Raw genomic sequence first — 22,107 nt, 5'->3', positions numbered from 1 at the left:
AATATGATGATGTTGATTATTACATAGTATAATCATAGTCCAATGCTGTTTGGGATGGTCAAAAGGTGAATTGAGTTCCGGACGTTTCTTGATAAGACACTTCACACTTCCTTGTTACTTGAGTCACATGACTGGGGGGTTGTAAATGAAGGTGTGACTCCCCACTAGGCTGAGCTTCCTTCACCTTCAAGTTCTTTTCCATGAGTCGTTCAAAGGGATTTTCCCACAGGGGGGTCTGCCATTGAAGTGGAAATAGTTTGGCTCAACAAACACTGAGGCTACATCCACACTAATACAATTTTGTTTTAAAGCGGAGTTTTAAAACAAAAACGATCTTCGTCCACACGGCGTTTCAGCAGTTTTCGAAATGATCTCCATCCAGACATTACATTACATTACAGTCATTTAGCAGACGCTTTTATCCAAAGCGACTTACAATAAGTGCATTCAACATTGGTAATCAAAAGAACTACTAGTCACCAGAAGTCATGAGTACATTTCCTTTTTCAAACAAGCATCTAAGAGCATGAAGCAGAGCATAACTCAGAGCCAAAGTACAGTGCAGAAACAAAGAAAAACAGTTATTGTATTCCTATTACTTTTTTGCAGTAAGTGCAACAAGCTAGTATGAATACAATAAGTGCTAAGTGGAAGGCTCAGGGTAGCACTTCCTGAAGAGGTGGGTTTTCAGCCTGCGCCGAAAGATGGGCAGCAACTCTGCTGTCCTGACGTCAGTGGGAAGTTCATTCCACCACTGTGGGGCCAGGACAGAAAACAGCCGTGACCGGGTCGATCGGCCACAGGGACCTCTGAGCGACGGGGCAACCAATTGCCCTGAGGCAGCAGAGCGAAGTGGTAGGGCGGGGGTGTAGGGCTTGACCATGGCCTGGAGATACGAAGGAGCTGTTCCTTTCACTGCCCTGTAGGCTAGCACCAGAGTCTTAAACTGCATGCGAGCTCTTACAGGTAGCCAGTGTAGAGAACGGAGAAAGGAAGTTGTGTGGGAGAACTTGGGGCTATTAAACACCAAGCGAGCTGCGGCTTTCTGGACAAGCTCCATAGGTCTGATGGCCGTCGCCGGGGCTCCGGCGAGTAGAGAGTTGCAGTAGTCCAGGTGGGAGATGACAAGAGCCTGGATGAGAACCTGCGCTGTCTCGTCAGTGAGGAAGGGACGAATCCTCCTGATGTTGTAGAACAGGAATCTGCAGGAGCGTGTAACGGATGAAATGTTTGCTGAGAATGACAGTTGGTCAACAAGGGTCACACCCAGGTTCCTCGCAGTCTGAGTGGGCGTCACCACGGTATCATCAATGGTGATGGACAGGTCCCGGTGCAGGCAACCCTTCTCCGGGAGGAACAGTAGCTCGGTTTTGTCTAGGTTGAGCTTGAGGTGGTGTGTCGTCATCCACTTCGAGATGTCAGCCAAGCACGCAGCGATGCGTGTCTCCACTTGGGTGTCACTGGGGGTAAATGACAAGACCAGCTGGGTGTCATCGGCATAACAATGGTAGGAGAAGTCATGCGAGCGAATAATAGAACTCAGAGATGTTGTGTAGAGCGAGAAGAGAAGGGGGCCCAGGACTGAACCTTGCGGAACCCCTGTAGTCAGCATGCGTGGTTCCGACACGGCCCCCCTCCAGGTCACCTGGTAAGATCGACCTGTCAGGTAGGATGCAAACAGGGAGAGTGCAGAACCTGAGACGCCCATCCCCCAAGGGTGGAGAGGAGGATCTGATGGTTCACAGTGTCAAACGCCGCAAACAAGTCCAGGAGAATCAGGACAGAGGAGAGAGAGTTAGCTCTCGCGGCATGAAGCGACTCTGTCACCGCAAGGAGGGCTGTTGCTGTCGAGTGACCCACTTTGAACCGGGACTGGTGGGGATCCAAAAGGCTGTTCTGGTGCAGATAGGAAGACAGTTGGTTAAAGACAGCACGTTCAAGTGTTTTGGATAGAAAGGGTAAAAGAGAAACCGGTCTGAAGTTCTTGACATCAGAGGGGTCAAGTGATGGTTTCTTCAGAAGGGGGGTGACACTGGCAGTCTTGAAGGCCGTGGGAAAGCATCCTGAAACAAGAGATGTGTTGATGAGGTGGGTGAGGAAAGGAAGGAGTTCATTCGCAATAGACTGAAGAGGGGAAGGGATCGGGTCAAGGGAGCACGTGGTGGGGCGGTTAGATGTAACAAGGTTGAGGACCTCGTTAGGGGAGAGAGGAGCCAGATAAGTACAGCTATCTACTGATTGCTCATTGTCTGCCAGGAGTGGAAGTTCTGCCATTGCAATCAGCAATCAAGGCTTGCTCAAACAAGCAGAAACTCAGAAAGCACTTCACAACTGAGGCAACTGAGACAGGCCTAAGTACAGCTATCAAGACAGTTTAAAGCAAGTTAGTTTAAAGCAGGCCTAAGTACAGCTATCAAGACAGTTTAAAGCAAGTTAGTTTAAAGCAGGCCTAAGTACAGCTATCAAGACACTTAGTTTAAAGCAAGAACAAGATACTTATCAAATGCAGGTGAGTTTAGAAGTTCAGCTGTTTCTCCAGGAAATGGATACACTGAAGTTAAAACTCAAACTGGATTACTTATATCCTTGAGAGGTGGAAGCTCCGCCTTTGCAATCAGCAATCAAGGCTTGCTCAAACAAGCAGAAACTCAGAAAGCACTTCACAACTGAGGCAACTGAGACAGGCCTAAGTACAGCTATCAAGACACTTAGTTTAAAGCAAGAACAAGATACAAATGCAGGTGAGTTTAGAAGTTCAGCTGTTCCTCCAGGAGATGGATATACATCAGCCCAGAAAAACTACAAGAGAGGCAGGAACTCTGGCACTCTCTGACAGAGGGCAGTGAGGCCACCAGTGTGCCAGTTGTGACCAGGACCGTTGCAGTCATTAACCCGCCTCCACCTGTTCAGACCCTGACTCAAGCCTCCATTGAGAAAATAGTACAAAACATCATGGAGAAGCAGCAGCAACAGCAAAAAAAACAGCAACAACAACAACAGTCAAAGGAAAAGAAGACCCAGACAAAAAGGTGTCTTTCTTGTGGCCAGCCAAAGTCCAGGTATGAGAATGATGGTTCTTCTATCCACTTCTTCTTCCAGCAGGGCCCTGTCAGATACTTGTACTGCTCCACGAAAGTTTTTAAAGCTTATGGTGCAGACGGTCTGACAAACCCAAGAATGCCCTTTGTCGACTTTGCAGAGACAAAGTTCTTTCAGCTGGAACTGGATGCCACAAGGAAAAGGGTGGAGGAGAGAGGACAGCAGAAGAGGAAGAGGACTGAATCCCAGCCACCAGGTCGTAAGTGCGGATTCTGTAAGATGGAACTGAAGCAGGGCCCAAACAGTCCTCATATTCATACGGGGTTCCCTGGAATAACAGGGAAGTACATTTACTGCCCTGGTAAAGTCTTTTCCTTTTACAAAGACCAGGGCATGGAAAAGCAGATGACCTGGACTGAGTTCCAGAGGTCTCCTGACAGAAAAAAAGAAATGGGAGGTTGAAAAGGTTTTGTCATGTGTATATACTGTATATATTTGCTCATTTTAACAATTAAATTATTTTTTACTGGATTTATTATTATATTTGTTGTACATATTTGTGTTGTTTATTTGTGACCGTGCACTATGGGATCTGTGTTCAACATTTACTGTCACAGTTGTGTTTAATACATATATTTTGTTCACTAATGTTTACATGTCTCATTAACAAGTGAATCATGATAGTGAACAGTAAATAAATATTTAATTGAAGTAATTAGGGCCCGAGCACCGACGTAGTCGGAGCGGAGGACCTATTGTTATTCTAATGTTTTTTATTATTATTATTATTATTATTATTAGGGCCCGAGCACCGACGTAGTCGGAGCGGAGGACCTATTGTTATTCTAATGTTTTTTATTATTATTATTATTATTATTATTAGGGCCCGAGCACCGACGTAGTCGGAGCGGAGGACCTATTGTTATTCTAATGTTTTTTATTATTATTATTATTATTATTATTATTATCGTACCAGTTTCATCGCAAAAAGGAGGTGCTTGGGATACTGGGAATCTTTTGAAATTTGGCACAAAATTCAATCGTGGTGAAAATTCCAGTATTATTGGGGTGACGTGGCGGCTCTGCGAATTTCGATCCTTCGCCATGAACGAATAAACTGATGTAACTCGACTCCGCATCATCAGATCTTTACCAGATTTCACATGTTTGATTAAACTCCAGGCCTGAAGACATCTGCAAGCCAATTTTGAATCATAGTCATAGCGCCACCTACTGGCAACAGTAAGTTAAAGTCTTTATACTTTGGCTTGTTTCTCTTAGTTGGAAAATCAGATCAACATCAAATTTGTTCCACACAAATGTAAGAAGTTCATAATGCCAGTTCTCTAAGCTTTTGATGTTTCGTCCAACGCCGTTGCCGTGGTAACGCAGTCTTCGCTGTGAAAAACGATGGTCATTTGGAGAGGTTAAAAAAGCTCGAAACACAAGCAAACTTGACACACAGATCACAAGGCCAAAATGTAGTTCTATAATATGATTGTATTCAATCAGAGTGTTAAATCGGCTCAATAGCGCCCCCTACAAAATTTCGACAAAGCAGCCCTCGCAGTACGTTTCACATAGATTAACAAAATTTGGTAGGCACATGTATCACATGTGGACTTAAATAAAAGTCTCTTGGGGCCATGCCCTAAACCCAACCGGAAGTCAGCCATTTTGAATTTAGTCTGAATTTCTAGTGTCGTTTTTTCAATTTCCAGGCGCTCTACTTTAACGAACTCCTCCCAGGGAACTAATCAGATCAACTTAGAATTTGGTCAGAACAATCTAAAGACCTTTGTGATTAAAAGTTACTCAAAGCTTGTTGTTTCGTGAAATGCCGTTGCCGTGGCGATGCATTCCTCGCCATGAAAAACAAAGGTGTTTTTGAGGGGCTAAAAATACTCAAAACAAAATCAAACTTGTCACACACATTTAAAATCCTGAATGTAGTTATCTGATGTGATTTTAATGCTTCAGAGTGGCAACTCGGCTCGATAGCGCCCCCTACAATATTTCGACGATGCAGCCCTCGCAGTACGTTTCACCTAGATGTATGAAATTAAGTAAGCAGGTATATCACATGTAGACTTAAAAAAAAGTCTTAGGGGTCCATGCTCTAAACCCAACCGGAAGTCAGCCAATTTGAATTTTGTATGAATTTCTTGTCAAAACTGCCCCAAACTTGACATGCTTGATTGCTGTTGTGATTTTAGGACTTCTGCATGCCAATATTAACTCATAGTCATAGCGCCACCTACTGGCAACCACGGACGTAAACAGAATTCTATAATAACAGCGGCCCAAACTGGGTTTGTGGGCACACCATGAGAAAAAGACTTCTCTGATCTAAATATGTGCAAACTAAGATGCTTGGAGAACAAAAGTTAATCAACAGTGTTTTTCAAACCATGTCAGTGGGCATTAGTATAAATGATCTGTCTAGAGCTTCTACATGAGAATCAGGTTAAATGTAACAATGAATGCTTCACACTACAATCTAAAGTTACAGAAGAGCTTAAAATAAAAACAGTGTCAAATTAAAGTGTTCAAGTAAAAACAAATGACACTGCTGTTCTGTTAACGTTCATGTAAGTCCAAATACAATCAGTAGGACACTGCAGGGAGTTGAACTCCATCCCAGTAACCTGACAGTCTGTTATGTTACAAATACTGAAGCACATTCACACGTTCATTTTCTTAATGATCTTAACAGGCTTACATTTATGATTGTATTGAAGGTACACTCAAAACATTTGAGGCTTAAGACCTGGCAACATGGTCTTGCTATGCTGCTGGTCGACGCAGGAAATATCATCTAACTTGTGCATGCAGTGTATGATGGTCACAGAAATGTATTGCCGCATCAACCAGAGTCCTGCCAGTACCCTCGACGTGTGTGACGTTGCGAGAGCCCGATCAATGCTGCTTGCAGCTTTAATTAAGTGATTGCAATTTAAATGTTCATAGTTAGGAAAACTGCAATATACTAGGTTAATAGCCATAAATAAATCATGCACTTGATAATGTGTCTGCCACTACAATCTAGTGATAATCAGTAAATGTTAAAGTTGGATACACATTTCTTGATTCATAAATAGCTCTTTATCATTGATGAGTGGCTTTGCCCCAACTGAGACTCAAACCTGTGTCCAGGAGCTGAGACCAGCACTGTGAAAGTGGACTTTGAGCACCTTGCTTACTGCAATTTCATTGGCTGTCAGCATATGCCAACTATACGCGACTGGCCCCCGCGTGGCAGGCGAGAATTCTACCATTGAACCACCAATGCCGACATAACTCCCACCCGATAAGGAGAAAAAAACGAGAAATGATTGGCGCAGCAACAGTGACAAAAAGATAACGATGAAAAGCCAACACCAGCCTAAAATCCAAACTGACATTGTCTGCGCAACATCGACCACCAGAAACATCTGTGTTTGACTACTTTGCGTAGTCGGGATGTCACGAATACAACAAGTGTTACCTCGAACCATTCCCATTTTTGCTTGTACACCTTTGCATCCCAGTGTAAATGATTCCCGTAGAACCCTTACATGAATGGTAACCAATTGGGTAACCACAGTAAAACCTTGCTGCATTGGCCGGGAATCAGACCCTGATCTCCCGCATGGCAGGCGAGAATTCTACCATTTAACCACCAATGCTGATATAAAACCTACCCGAGAAGGCGAAAAAAACGAGAAATGAATGGAGCAGCAACAGTGACAAAGAGATAGTGATGAAAAGCCAACACCAGCCTAAAATCCAAACTGACATTGTCTGCGCAACATCGACCACCAGAAACATCTGTGTTTGACTACTTTGCGTAGTCGGGATGTCACGAATACAACAAGTGTTACCTCGAACCATTCCCATTTTTGCTTGTACACCTTTGCATCCCAGTGTAAATGATTCCCGTAGAACCCTTACATGAATGGTAACCAATTGGGTAACCACAGTAAAACCTTGCTGCATTGGCCGGGAATCAGACCCTGATCTCCCGCATGGCAGGCGAGAATTCTACCATTTAACCACCAATGCTGATATAAAACCTACCCGAGAAGGCGAAAAAAACGAGAAATGAATGGAGCAGCAACAGTGACAAAGAGATAGTGATGAAAAGCCAACACCAGCCTAAAATCCAAACTGACATTGTCTGCGCAACATCGACCACCAGAAACATCTGTGTTTGACTACTTTGCGTAGTCGGGATGTCACGAATACAACAAGTGTTTCCAAATCACGAGAATATAGCACTTACCTCGAACCATTCGCATTTTTGCTCGAACACCTGTGTATCTCAGTGTAAATGATTCCCGGAGAACCCTTACATGAATGGTAACCAATTGGGTAACTACAGTAAAGGCATGCTGCATTGGCCGGGAATCGGACCCAGATCTCCCGCGTAGCAGGTGAGAATTCTACCATTGAACCACCAATGCCAATATAACTCCAACCCGATAAGGCGAAAAAAACGAGAAATGATTGGCGCAGCAACAGTGACAAAGAGATAACGATGAAAAGCCAAAACCAGCCTAAAATCCAAACTGACATTGTCTGCGCAACATCGACCACCAGAAACATCTGTGTTTGACTACTTTGCGTAGTGGGGATGTCACGAATACAACAAGTGTTACCTTGAACTATTCTCATTTTTGCTTGTACACCTTTGCATCCCAGTGTAAATGATTCTCGTAGAACCCTTACATGAATGGTAACCCATTGGGTCACCACAGTAAAAGCTTGCTGCATTGGCCGGGAATCGGACCCAGATCTACCGCGTGGCAGGCAAGAATTCTACCATTGAACCACCAATGCCGATATAACTCCAACCCGATAAGGGGAAAAAAACGAGAAATGATTGGCGCAGCAACAGTGACAAAGAGATAACGATGAAAAGCCAACACCAGCCTAAAATCCAAACTGACATTCTCTGCGCAACATCGACCACCAGAAACATCTGTGTTTGACTACTTTGCGTAGTCGGGATGTCACGAATACAACAAGTGTTACCTCGAACCATTCCCATTTTTGCTTGTACACCTTTGCATCCCAGTGTAAATGATTACCGTAGAACCCTTACATGAATGGTAACCAATTGGGTAACCACAGTAAAACCTTGCTGCATTGGCTGGGAATCAGACCCTGATCTCCCGCATGGCAGGCGAGAATTCTACCATTGAACCACCAATGCTGAGGTAACACCAACCCGAGAAGGCGAAAAAAACGAGAAATGATTTGAGCAGCAACAGTGACAAAGAGATAATGATGAAAAGCCAACACCAGCCTAAAATCCAAACTGACATTGTCTGCGCAACATCGACCACCAGAAACATCTGTGTTTGACTACTTTGCGTAGTCGGGATGTCACAAATACAAAAAGTGTTTTCAAATAACGAGAATATAGCACTTACCTCGAACCATTCCCATTTGTGATTGTACACCTTTGCATCCCAGTGTAAATGATTCCCGTAGAACCCTTACATGAATGGTAACCAATTGGGTAACCACAGTAAAAGCTTGCTGCATCGGCCGGGAATCGGACCCTGAACTCCCGCATGGTAGGCGAGAATTCTACCATTGAACCACCAATGCTGAGTTAACACCAACCCGAGAAGGCGAAAAAAACGAGAAATGATTGGAGCAGCAACAGTGACAAAGAGATAATGATGAAAAGCCAACACCAGCCTAAAATCCAAACTGACATTGTCTGCGCAACATCGACCACCAAAAACATCTGTGTTTGACTACTTTGCGTAGTCGGGATGTCACGAATACAACAAGTGTTAGCTCGAACCATTCCCATTTTTGCTCGTACACCTTTGCATCCCAGTGTAAATGAGTCCCGTAGAACCCTTACATGAACGGTAACCAATTGGGTAACCACAGTAAAACCTTGCTGCATTGGCCGGGAATCAGACCCGGATCTCCCGCATGGCAGGCGAGAATTCTACCATTTCACCACCAATGCTGATATAACACCTACCCGAGAAGGCGAAAAAAACGAGAAATGAATGGAGCAGCAACAGTGACAAAGAGATAGTGATGAAAAGCCAACACCAGCCTAAAATCCAAACTGACATTGTCTGCGCAACATCGACCACCAAAAACATCTGTGTTTGACTACTTTGCGTAGTCGGGATGTCACGAATACAACAAGTGTTACCTCGAACTATTCCCATTTTTGCTTGTACACCTTTGCATCCCAGTGTAAATGATTCCCGTAGAACCCTTACATGAATGGTAACCCATTGGGCCACCACAGTAAAAGCTTGCTGCATTGGCCGGGAATCGGACCCGGATCTCCCGCGCGGCACCCGGGGATTCTTTAGCTAAAAGTCCCTAAACCGTTTCCCATTCATTTTCAATGGTAGTCCTAAACCAGTACGGATGTAATATATTTTTGGCCATCAGCAGCGCTGTGGAGCCAAAAGGACGTAATGTGTTCGGCTGGCCGCTAGTTGCGCTTTGGAGCCGTTTCGCGAGTGACAGACTTTCTCCGGTGTTTGTCAGTCAGTCGCAGCCTGGAAAGAGCATCGACCTCCCGCATTTTCCTAGAACTCTTCGCTGTGTGGACGCTACGTTAAACGGTAAGTCATTAAGATGAATAGCAATGAATTAAAATGTCATTATAATTAGTCTGGGCTGTCTGACATTCACTTGAACGCTAAAAAGATAAAGTGAGTCGTCTTTCTTCAGTGTTATTGTGTTGAAGTCGGACTTCTGTATGAGTTTGTTACCTTACATGCTAACGTAACGTAACCTGAAGCCGTTAACGGTTCATACCGGTTCATTCATGTCCGACTTTGTTGTGTTTTTTTGGCCGAAATTACCACAAGTTAATACGAACGTGCATTCAAATATATAGGTTAGCATTTACTGCTGTCCGATGAATATAGAGGCTGACCAGCGGCCGGTTAAGGTTAAGGTGAACGTTAGATATACTCTGTTACTTTACATACACGTAACGAAAAAACAACGAGCTATGACCGGACCCGGTGCTTCATTTGAATCACGTAACGTTAAATAAACACGCACGTCTCCGTTGGATCACGTCACGTATCGTCATTAATGCACGTAGTTCATAGTTACGTACATTAACTGCTCCACTGTTTGACATTAGTTACTAGTTACTTAGCAGATAGGACATCAGACAAAATATACTCAACTAATAAATGATGATGTGTTATTACAGATTACACTACCAGCAGTATATCAAGTCATTAAAGTGATGAACACATTAATACCTCAATAATTATAATACTATAATATAATGTATATTATTCTGCATTATGAGTTTATTTTTTGTACTTTTACTTAAGTAAGACTTTGAGTAAGTACGATTTAAATGCAGGACTTTTACTTGTAAAAGAGTATTTACACCATGTAGTGGTATTAATAATAATATTATTTTTTTTACTGAAGTACAAGGCCTATATACTTTCTCCATCACTGTTAAAATCAGAGATCACCAGAATATGATGATGTTGTTGTTTATTACATCGTATAATCTCTATTGCATGTTTGTTTGGGAGGGTGAAAAGGTGAATTGAGTTCCGAGCATTTCTTGATAAGACACTTCACACTTCATTGTTACTTCAGTCACATGACCGGGGGTCGTAAATGAAGGTGTGACTCCCCACTAGGCTGAGCTTCCTTCACCTCCCAAGTTCTTTTCCATCAGTCGTTCAAAGGCTTTCACCCACAGGGGGTCTGCCATTGAAGTGTAAATCAATCGCTGACTCAACAAGCACAGAGTTCATGTCAAATTGACAGGAACAGGCACTGAAGGTCCACACATGATCAACAACATCACATGTTAGGCTGATATACTAACCTCCTAAACCCTATCTATTAACATCTGTTATGAAAACAATGGCTGTCCATAAGGTAGTAATAGACTTATTCATATATTCTACTCTTTGTCATTACAGGTAAAATGCACAAACAGTTTTTTTTCCCTGGGAGAATGACGGTTACGTTCCGTAAGGGACCACTGGGATTTCTCCGTCAGGATCCGACTGATGCAGCCAAAGTCCTCAAAGACAACCCGTCTCTACAGGACAAGTCTGCAGCTGTGAAGGAGGAGCTGGTCAGACAGAATGCTCTGACTGTGGTCCGCCAGAGAGGAGGGGATGCCTCAGATAGAACTGAGGTGACTGGAGACTACATCCTGCAGTTTGGGAAGTACAAGGGCAAGTCCTTCCGCTGGCTCCTGGAGAATGACATTGGGTACACCATCTACCTAATCAGGAACCAGCAAAAGGAGGAGGCTGCAGGAGTGTTCATGGCAGCGGGGCACAGCAAGGACAGCCTGCTGTCATTTGTGAGCTATTCCCTCAGCTTTCAAGAAATCCAGTCTCTTCTCAGCTATGAGGAACAAAAGCCAGCTGTGACAGCAGCAGCAGCATCGGAGGATGACCAGCTGGTTGGTTTTGGCTCTCGTGCCAACAACACCTGGAGAGAGATTTGGCACAGCAGAGGTGATGGCTATGCATCTTTTATACTAAAGAAAAGCTGTGCTCCAGGGACGAAGATGCAGAAACTCCAGGTGTACCTCCAGAAGAAGCTGCATCCACCCTCTGGCTCCTCTGTGATGACACAACGTTCACCTGCTCCTGCTGAAGCCATGGGTGGGTCTGGTTTCCTGTTTGTTTTAGAGAGATGTACACGCTGTCATACACACCATCATTCCAGTCATTTAAGTCATACCCGCCCACGTACAAGAAGATATTCATTTAATGACATTCTGATTCTTGTCTGTTTGCATCTCAGTGATGGATGAAGATGAAGAGCTGGAGAGAGGGATGCTGAGTATCTCTCCTTCAAAGCAACAAGTGCAGTGCTGTGAGTAAACAGTTGCTGTCTTTTGTTTCTTTGTTTCTACCACCTGAAGATGTATTCTATTCAGTATATATGATATATTTTTTGTTTGTGTTTAACAGCTGTTTCTGCATCATCATCGTCATCATCATCATCTACAGCCAGACAACAGCAGGCTTCAGGAAGAAAAAGAGGTTTTTCACCAAAAACGTTCTGCCGTCAACTGACAGCCCTGGGACCATGAATTCTTATCCCACATGAAGCATGACTTGAGCCGTTCTCATGTTGACCATGTTCTGGTCCTGTTTGTGTTTTGGTGTTCTACTTGTTGTCCTAGTGACTATGAATTGATACCAGTCATGATGAGGGTACGTATCACTTTTTGTTTTCTTATATGGATAAAAAGAAAAAATATGTATGCATGTGAAACTTCTGTGTTACTAACACCTGAATGCATGTGTTTGAAGTGTGCCATGTTGCTTCACTTGCCTAGGTTACATCATACTGAATATTAACCCATCGAAACATAAACACACGTGTATGAATGAAGTATATTCTTTATATATTAATGTGAGAAACAGTCTGTTTCATTGGATAAGGCTGAGAAAGGCAGGTGAAGTAACCATACTAACAGTAGTGTTTGTATGTTGTCAAAATATAAATGACTGACATGTTTTTTTCTGTTGTAGAACCATCTGCTGCACTGGCTGCACCAACTCCTCTGAAGGGTTCACAAGTAGATGGTAAATGCATCTAACGTTTAAAGATATCCGTCATATTCACTGTGCTCATATCCGTTATAAAGCATTGGTTCTGGTTTGTGATCCTTCTCTCCTTGCAGCCGCCGCTCTAACTGTGAAGAGACCGGTGCCTGTTCCCCAGGAGCTCATGTGTCTGCTGCCAGAAGGACCGGCTCGTCCATCAACAGAAGCGACTGTCACAGTTCCTGGTGTGCATTATTTGACCTGTATTTGCATCTTAAAAATATCCATATGTAGTGTCCATCAATACTGTTGTTAATTCTTTAAAGTCTGTTTTAGACTTACTGCTGCACTGTATACAGTAACATGACATCTACACTACAGTGTAGATGTCATGTTACATTCTTGCTTCATGTTACTGTCAATAATAATAATAACATGTTTAATATTCTCTATAGTGTCAGAGGCCCCCCGGATTTCTCCTGAGACGTCTGCAGAGCCCGGTCAACTGTCACCTGCACAGAGAGATCAACGTTAGTATTAGAATGTGTTTCATGGCAAAAAGATTAAATCAAGTCGCACCAAAATGGTACTAATTAGCCCTGTTTATTCTTGTCTGACTAGGTGAGCCATTACCCAGGCCGTTAGCTGTGCCCACCCGTCCTCCTCCACAGCTCCCTGGCTACGACCAGGAAGTCAGCCAGTGGACCTGTTCACAGCAGCAGAGGATCTGGATGAAGACAGAGCTGGAATCCATGGGTCTCTGGCCGGGCTCCTTTCCTGTGCGCAACCTCATGAAGATGGTGTCATTGTGGCGTCTCCCTCCCCAGCCAGAATTAATTGACAGCGTCTCAGATCTTCCTTCCCCAAAGTACTTTCAGCTCCATCCCTTCTTCATATGGAAGCCAGAGAATGAGAACTTGATGGCTAGACTGAGGAACAATTACACTCTGCCGTGCATTGAAGGTTGTGCCCGGCCTCAAGTTGTCTCTGCAGGTGTTGGTAGACCTCGTGCGATTGTCGGTGTCACTGGACAGTACTACCTGTTGTCATCCAGGCTGTGCTGCAAAGTGTGCAGGAAGAGGTGGTACGCTGACAACCCAGTGTGGCTGGACAAACTCCCAAAGAGGTTCACAAACCTGTTGCCAGCAGTACTGACCTACAAGAAGGCCATTTGTAAATCGGTCATGGACGAGCTCAGGCGGACAGGCAACTCACCCACCGACATGGCAAAGCAGATCATGGAGATGATGCACCTGAAATTTGAACGTGCTCACCTGGCCTACCTCCTCAGCTGCCAAAACATCATGGATGCTGAGGCAGGAAAGTACGACCAAAGAACCATCACTCAGTTCATCAGGCAGGAAACCAAGCCAGCTCCCTTCGGAGAGTACGCTGATCCAGTTGGCTGGAACGGGATCTCTGTGTCTGCTCACTACCTGACCGACTGCCTGCTGCACGAGTACCAACACCAGGAGAGTGCCATAAAAAAACTCCTGCAGGGCACCTTTGGACAGGCTCTCCGCTCAGACCACACACGCAAAGTTGCGAGGAAGGTCACCTTTTCATCCGGCACCATGTCCTCGTATGCGGTCATGAATGAGAACTGGATGATCCTTTCATGGGTGATGGTGCAGTCGGAGACAGAGAAGTCCCTGAAGCCCATGTACGAGGGACTAGCACAGCGCTACAGCACTGCAGGCATAGAGAAGGCACAATACCAGTGGGTAGACAGGTAAATTATAATCAGTACTTTTTACCATCATTGGTGACACAAACAGCTCAGAATCACACTTACATTGCTTTTCATATTTCCAGTTTGATGACAGAAAATCCCTTTGCATTCATTTTATTGTGACGACCATATACACTGGACTACACATGGTGGTTGATATGACTACTTTAACATTCATGGCTATACTTTGTCTATATTTTTTCTTTCAGGGATTGCTGTGCAGCATTTAAGGTGGCTGAATCGTTTGCAGGAGAGCATCTGAACTGGGATTCTTGGAGAACAACTGATGCCATTGTTGCCGGGGCCACTTCTGGTAACCTGCTGAACACCTGTGCATCAAGATCCCACTTCAGTGCAAACATAACTATCAAGCTGGACTTATTCCACTGCATGAGGCGGTTCCTCCGTGAGTGTGTGTCAGAGCATCATGCCCTGTACAGCTCTTTTGCTCAGTTCCTGTCTGCAGCTTTTTCTGTGGTGGATCAGGAAGACCTGCAGAGGCTTAAAGCTGCATATGCCTTCTGTGGAATTCAGCCTGCCAACCCAACCAAGCTCCACATTCGCGAGCACTGCAGGACCAGGATTCCACAGCCTGAGGAGCTCATCAAGAGGGTTGAGGGAGTTTTCCAGCAGTTTCACCTTGCGAGTGATCCAAATGGCACTCCTCTCTTCAAGCCCTCAATGCTGAAGGCATGGCGGATTCAGCGGGTGCACATCCTGCGAAGTTGCCTGAGTGATCCTGTGGTGGAAGGAGGGACTTTGTACAGGTATGGAGGAACACTGCAGCTGAACCATATGCAGGGTGAAGGGGCCAAAGTTCCTGTTTGGATCCCCATCAGAGGCACGTCTCAGCAGGAGGGCTATCACTTCCACCAGGCTCAGTGGGTCACTGGAACACGTGTTTCCACAGAGCTGTTTCAAGCTCAGGGGATGACTGGGGTGGCACGGTGGAACTACCAGCGCCTGGTGGACTTGAAGCAGCCAGGCGTTCACCTCCCAGCTGTCTTTGATCCGGCATTGATTGCACAGCTCAACGCGGTCTCTGAACGGGTGTTGGGGCAGGTCAAGTATCCAGCTTTTCATCTCACTGGTAGAGACACTGGAGAGAAGTTTGGCCTGGAATACGTTGAGCCTGGTTGCCGCCCAGTTCTTCTAGACTGGGACAAGCACAGGAGCAAGACAGACTCCGCCCAGGCCCAGAATTCACCTCCTCAAAGCGGCCCGCCCGCTGCCCAGACTGCGCTTCCTCAGTCATCCTCAATGGCACCGCCCAAGTTGCTTCAGTTTTCTCCATGCCCTGCTGCTGATTCTGCTGCCAAACCAGAAGTGAATCCCACTACAACAGGTAAACATCTAACAGACAGACAAAGTAGTGCACCAGACTTCAGTTGGTAGTAACTCGATTTTATTCATATTTAATGACAAGCGTAATGGATGATTCACTTTTCCTTTTTTACGCGATGTGACAATATTGTGCAATTGAAAACATGTACAAAAACATACCAGTCAGCCATTTATCTAAAAGCGGAAAGTGTGTTTTCACCCATACAAGTGTATGAATTAGGGCTTTTCCCTTCTGTAGGTCAGAATGTCTTATTGTACTCTGTCTTTTGTTTTTATAGAAACCACACGTTGGCCGTCTCTGCCCCTGCTGTCCTCACCAACTGGCGCCCGCACTGGACCTGTGAAGACAGGAGGGAGAGTTTTTGTGTTGGACCACAAGCGATGGCCGGCCCCCATGAAGGCAGCCATCGACAACCTGCTCAATATTCACCGTGGGCAGAAGGACATGCTCAGGCTTGTGGACCAGGACTATGCTGCTCTAGTTCACAACTCCTGTACAGACCCCAACAGCATGCTCCACCCAACAACAAAATTGCACATCTCACTGTATGTAAAGCACCTGAGCAAATTATTAAACACCAGCTCATCTTTGAACATCAGCCCAGAAAAACTGCAAGAGAGGCAGGAACTCTGGCACTCTCTGACAGAGGGCAGTGAGACCACCAGTGTGCCAGTTGTGACCATGCCCGTTGCAGTCATTAACCCGCCTCCACCTGTTCAGACCCTGACTCAAGCCTCCATTGAGGAAATGGTACGAAACATCATGGAGAAACAGCAGCAGCAACAACAACAACAACAACAACAACAGTCAAAGGAAAAAAAGACCCAGACAAAAAGGTGTCTTTCTTGTGGTCAGCCAAAGTCCAGGTATGAGAATGATGGTTCTTCTATCCACTTCTTCTTCCAGCAGGGCCCTGTCAGATACTTTTACTGCTCCACGAAAGTTTTTAAAGTTTATGGTGCAGACGGTCTGACAAACCCAAGAATGCCCTTTGTCGACTTTGCAGAGACAAAGTTCTTTCAGCTGGAACTGGATGCAACAAGGAAAAGGGTGGAGGAGAGAGGACAGCAGAAGAGGAAGAGGACTGAATCCAAGCCCACAGGTCGTAAGTGCGGATTCTGTAAGATGGAACTGAAGCAGGGCCCAAACAGTCCTCATGTTCATACGGGGTTCCCTGGACTAACAGGGAAGTACATTTACTGCCCTGGTAAAGTCTTTTCCTTTTACAAAGACCAGGGCATGGAGAAGCAGATGACCTGGACTGAGTTCCAGAGGTCTCCTTTTTATGAGACAGAAAAAAAGAGATGGGAGGTTGAAAAGGGAAAATAAGAGACATGAGTGTTTTGTCGTGTATATACTGTATATATTTGCTCATTTTTTACTGGATTTATTATTATATTTGTTGTACATATTTGTGTTGTGTATTTGTGATCTTGCACTATGGGCTCTGTGTTCAACATTTACTGTCCCTGTTGTGTTTAATAAATATATTTTGTTCACTAATGTTTACATGTCTCATTAATAAGTGAATCATTATAGTGAACAGTAAATAAATATTTAATTGAAGTAATTAAGTGATTGCAATTTAAATGTTCATAATTAGGAAAACTGCAATATAATAGGTTAATAGCCATAAATAAATCATGCACTTGATAATATGTCTGCCACTACAATCTAGTGATAATCAGTAAATGTTAAAGTTGGATACACATTTCTTGATTCATAAATAGCTCTTTATCATTGATGAGTGGCTTTGCCCCAACTGAGACTCGAACCTGCGTCCAGGAGCTGAAACCAGCACTGTGAAAGTGGACTTTGAGCACCTTGGACAGCGTTAATAATGCTACAATTTCATTGGCTGTCAGCGTATGCCAACTATACGCGACTGGCCCCCGCGTGGCAGGCGAGAATTCTACCATTGAACCACCAATGCCGATATAACTCCCACCCGATAAGGAGAAAAAAACGAGAAATGATTGGCGCAGCAACAGTGACAAAGAGATAACGATGAAAAGCCAACACCAGCCTAAAATCCAAACTGACATTGTCTGCGCAACATCGACCACCAGAAACATCTGTGTTTGACTACTTTGTGTAGTCGGGATGTCATGAATACAACAAGTATTATCAAATCACGAGAACATAGCACTTACCTCGAACCATTCCCATTTTTGCTCGTACACCTTTGCATCCCAGTGTAAATGAGTCCCGTAGAACCCTTACATGAACGGTAACCAATTGGGTAACCACAGTAAAAGCTTGCTGCATTGGCCGGGAATCGGACCCAGATCTCCCGCGTGGCAGGCGAAAATTCTACCATTGAACCACCAGTGACGATATAACTCCCACCCGATAAGGAGAAAAAAACGAGAAATGATTGGCGCAGCAACAGTGACAAAAAGATAACGATGAAAAGCCAACACCAGCCTAAAATCCAAACTGACATTGTCTGCGCAACATCGACCACCAGAAACATCTGTGTTTGACTACTTTGCGTAGTCGGGATGGCACGAATACAACAAGTGTTACCTCGAACCATTCCCATTTTTGCTTGTACACCTTTGCATCCCAGTGTAAATGATTCCCGTAGAACCCTTACATGAATGGTAACCAATTGGGTAACCACAGTAAAACCTTGCAGCATTGGCCGGGAATCAGACCCTGATCTCCCGCATGGCAGGCGAGAATTCTACCATTTAACCACCAATGCTGATATAACACCTACCCGAGAAGGCGAAAAAAACGAGAAATGAATGGAGCAGCAACAGTGACAAAGAGATAGTGATGAAAAGCCAACACCAGCCTAAAATCCAAACTGACATTGTCTGCGCAACATCGACCACCAGAAACATCTGTGTTTGACTACTTTGCGTAGTCGGGATGTCACGAATACAACAAGTGTTTCCAAATCACGAGAATATAGCACTTACCTCGAACCATTCGCATTTTTGCTCGAACACCTGTGTATCCCAGTGTAAATGATTCCCGTAGAACCCTTACATGAATGGTAACCAATTGGGTAACCACAGTAAAGGCATGCTGCATTGGCCGGGAATCGGACCCAGATCTCCCGCGCAGCAGGTGAGAATTCTACCATTGAACCACCAATGCCAATATAACTCCAACCCGATAAGGCGAAAAAAATGAGAAATGATTGGCGCAGCAACAGTGACAAAGAGATAACGATGAAAAGCCAAAACCAGCCTAAAATCCAAACTGACATTGTCTGCGCAACATCGACCACCAAAAACATCTGTGTTTGACTACTTTGCGTAGTCGGGATGTCACAAATACAAAAAGTGTTTTCAAATAACGAGAACATAGCACTTACCTCGAACCATTCCCATTTTTGCTCGTACACCTTTGCATCCCAGTGTAAATGAGTCCCGTAGAACCCTTACATGAATAGTAACCAATAGGGTACGACAGTAAAACCTTGCTGCATTGGCCGGTAATCGGACTCGGATCTCCCACATGGCAGGCGAGAATTCTACCATTGAACCACCAATGCTGATATAATACCTACCTGAGAAGGCGAAAAAAAACGAGAAATGAATGGAGCAGCAACAGTGACAAAGAGATAATGATGAAAAGCCAACACCAGCCTAAAATCCAAACTGACATTGTCTGCGCAACATCGACCACCAGAAACATCTGTGTTTGACTACTTTGCGTAGTCGGGATGTCACGAATACAACAAGTGTTTCCAAATCACGAGAATATAGCACTTACCTCGAACCATTCGCATTTTTGCTCGAACACCTGTGTATCCCAGTGTAAATGATTCCCGTAGAACCCTTACATGAATGGTAACCAATTGGGTAACCACAGTAAAAGCTTACTGCATTGGCCGGGAATCGGACCCGGATCTCCCGCGTGGCAGGCGAGAATTCTACCATTGAACCACCAATGCTGATATAACTCCCACCCGATAAGGAGAAAAAAACGAGAAATGATTGGCGCAGCAACAGTGACAAAGAGATAACGATGAAAAGCCAACACCAGCCTAAAATCCAAACTGACATTGTCTGCGCAACATCGACCACCAGAAACATCTGTGTTTGACTACTTTGCGTAGTCGGGATGTCACGAATACAACAAGTGTTACCTCGAACCATTCCCATTTTTGCTTGTACATCTTTGCATCCCAGTGTAAATGATTCCCGTAGAACCCTTACATGAATGGTAACCAATTGGGTAACCACAGTAAAACCTTGCTGCATTGGCCGGGAATCAGACCCTGATCTCCCGCATGGCAGGCGAGAATTCTACCATTTAACCACCAATGCTGATATAACACCTACCCGAGAAGGCGAAAAAAACGAGAAATGAATGGAGCAGCAACAGTGACAAAGAGATAGTGATGAAAAGCCAACACCAGCCTAAAATCCAAACTGACATTGTCTGCGCAACATCGACCACCAGAAACATCTGTGTTTGACTACTTTGCGTAGTCGGGATGTCACGAATACAACAAGTGTTTCCAAATCACGAGAATATAGCACTTACCTCGAACCATTCGCATTTTTGCCCGAACACCTGTGTATCTCAGTGTAAATGATTCCCGTAGAACCCTTACATGAATAGTAACCAATAGGGTACGACAGTAAAACCTTGCTGCATTGGCCGGGAATCAGACCCGGATCTCCCGCATGGCAGGCGAGAATTCTACCATTGAATCACCAATGCTGAGTTAATACCAACCCGAGAAGGCGAAAAAAACGAGAAATGATTGGAGCAGCAACAGTGACAAAGAGAGATTGATGAAAAGCCAACACTAGCCTAAAATCCAAACTGACATTGTCTGCGCAACATCGACCACCAAAAACATCTGTGTTTGACTACTTTGCGTAGTCGGGATGTCACAAATACAAAAAGTGTTTTCAAATAACGAGAACATAGCACTTACCTCGAACCATTCCCATTTGTGATTGTACACCTTTGCATCCCAGTGTAAATGATTCCCGTAGAACCCTTACATGAATGGGAACCAATTGGGTAACCACAGTAAAAGCTTACTGCATTGGCCGGGAATCGGAACCGGATCTCCCGCGTGGCAGGCGAGAATTCTACCATTGAACCACCAATGCCGATATAACTCCCACCCGATAAGGAGAAAAAAACGAGAAATGATTGGCGCAGCAACAGTGACAAAGAGATAACGATGAAAAGCCAACACCAGCCTAAAATCCAAACTGACATTGTCTGCGCAACATCGACCATCAGAAACATCTGTGTTTGACTACTTTGCGTAGTTGGGATGTCACGAAGACAACAAGTGTTAGCTTGAACCATTCCCATTTTTGCTCGTACACCTTTGCATCCCAGTGTAAATGAGTCCCGTAGAACCCTTACATGAACGGTAACCAATTGGGTAACCACAGTAAAAGCTTGCTGCATTGGCCGGGAATCGGACCCAGATCTCCCGCGTGCCAGGCAAAAATTCTACCATTGAACCACCAATGCCGATATAACTCCCACCCGATAAGGAGAAAAAAACGAGAAATGATTGGCGCAGCAACAGTGACAAAAAGATAACGATGAAAAGCCAACACCAGCCTAAAATCCAAACTGACATTGTCTGCGCAACATCGACCACCAGAAACATCTGTGTTTGACTACTTTGCGTAGTCGGGATGGCACGAATACAACAAGTATTATCAAATCACGAGAATATAGCACTTACCTCGAACCATTCCCATTTTTGCTCGTACACCTTTGCATCCCAGTGTAAATGAGTCCCGTAGAACCCTTACATGAATAGTAACCAATAGGGTACGACAGTAAAACCTTGCTGCATTGGCCGGGAATCGGACCCGGATCCCCCGCATGGCAGGCGAGAATTCTACCATTGAACCACCAATGCTGATATAATACCTACCCGAGAAGGCGAAAAAAAACGAGAAATGAATGGAGCAGCAACACTGACAAAGAGATAACGATGAAAAGCCAACACCAGCCTAAAATCCAAACTGACATTCTCTGCGCAACATCGACCACCAGAAACATCTGTGTTTGACTACTTTGCGTAGTCGGGATGTCACGAATACAACAAGTGTTACCTCGAACCATTCCCATTTTTGCTTGTACACCTTTGCATCCCAGTGTAAATGATTACCGTAGAACCCTTACATGAATGGTAACCAATTGGGTAACCACAGTAAAACCTTGCTGCATTGGCTGGGAATCAGACCCTGATCTCCCGCATGGCAGGCGAGAATTCTACCATTGAACCACCAATGCTGAGGTAACACCAACCCGAGAAGGCGAAAAAAACGAGAAATGATTTGAGCAGCAACAGTGACAAAGAGATAATGATGAAAAGCCAACACCAGCCTAAAATCCAAACTGACATTGTCTGCGCAACATCGACCACCAGAAACATCTGTGTTTGACTACTTTGCGTAGTCGGGATGTCACAAATACAAAAAGTGTTTTCAAATAACGAGAATATAGCACTT

The 22,107-nt window shown here is 44.6% G+C and overlaps 1 protein-coding gene, 7 non-coding genes and 1 pseudogene across 8 annotated transcripts; 1 reads left to right on the top strand and 8 right to left on the bottom strand.

Moving 5' to 3' along the window:
* Positions 1–643: 643 nt before the first annotated feature.
* On the bottom strand, positions 644–1,776 carry LOC137875818 (uncharacterized; annotated as a pseudogene).
* Positions 1,777–2,952: 1,176 nt separating this feature from the next.
* On the top strand, positions 2,953–17,145 carry LOC137875817 (uncharacterized). The gene is made up of 11 exons (XM_068715319.1): positions 2,953–3,467; positions 9,556–9,632; positions 10,977–11,675; positions 11,818–11,889; positions 11,988–12,059; positions 12,555–12,608; positions 12,707–12,814; positions 13,025–13,099; positions 13,191–14,301; positions 14,511–15,646; positions 15,924–17,145. Exons 1-11 carry the CDS (start codon positions 2,953–2,955, stop codon positions 16,973–16,975), a joined length of 4,971 nt encoding a protein of 1,656 aa, XP_068571420.1. The 3' UTR covers positions 16,976–17,145.
* Positions 7,414–7,484, bottom strand: trnas-gcu (transfer RNA serine (anticodon GCU)). Its single transcript has one exon. It is a non-coding gene; the product is annotated as a tRNA-Ser (tRNA).
* Positions 8,567–8,637, bottom strand: trnag-acc (transfer RNA glycine (anticodon ACC)). Its single transcript has one exon. It is a non-coding gene; the product is annotated as a tRNA-Gly (tRNA).
* A 2,343-nt stretch (positions 17,146–19,488) lies between the features above and the next one.
* Positions 19,489–19,559, bottom strand: trnag-gcc (transfer RNA glycine (anticodon GCC)). Its single transcript has one exon. It is a non-coding gene; the product is annotated as a tRNA-Gly (tRNA).
* A 705-nt stretch (positions 19,560–20,264) lies between these two features.
* Positions 20,265–20,335, bottom strand: trnag-gcc (transfer RNA glycine (anticodon GCC)). Its single transcript has one exon. It is a non-coding gene; the product is annotated as a tRNA-Gly (tRNA).
* Positions 20,336–20,665: 330 nt separating this feature from the next.
* Positions 20,666–20,736, bottom strand: trnag-gcc (transfer RNA glycine (anticodon GCC)). Its single transcript has one exon. It is a non-coding gene; the product is annotated as a tRNA-Gly (tRNA).
* Positions 20,737–21,041: 305 nt separating this feature from the next.
* trnaa-ggc (transfer RNA alanine (anticodon GGC)) lies at positions 21,042–21,112 on the bottom strand. Its single transcript has one exon. It is a non-coding gene; the product is annotated as a tRNA-Ala (tRNA).
* Positions 21,113–21,441: 329 nt separating this feature from the next.
* Positions 21,442–21,512, bottom strand: trnag-gcc (transfer RNA glycine (anticodon GCC)). Its single transcript has one exon. It is a non-coding gene; the product is annotated as a tRNA-Gly (tRNA).
* Positions 21,513–22,107: the final 595 nt, after the last annotated feature.

This window comes from Cebidichthys violaceus, unplaced genomic scaffold (genome assembly GCF_023349555.1).
Source record: "Cebidichthys violaceus isolate CVI_PGR_0920_01 unplaced genomic scaffold, fCebVio1.0.p SCAF_2, whole genome shotgun sequence".
Taxonomy (NCBI): Eukaryota; Metazoa; Chordata; class Actinopteri; order Perciformes; family Stichaeidae; genus Cebidichthys; species Cebidichthys violaceus.
Note: the sequence above shows the minus strand (reverse complement) of the source record. Positions and strands in the feature narration are given on the sequence as shown.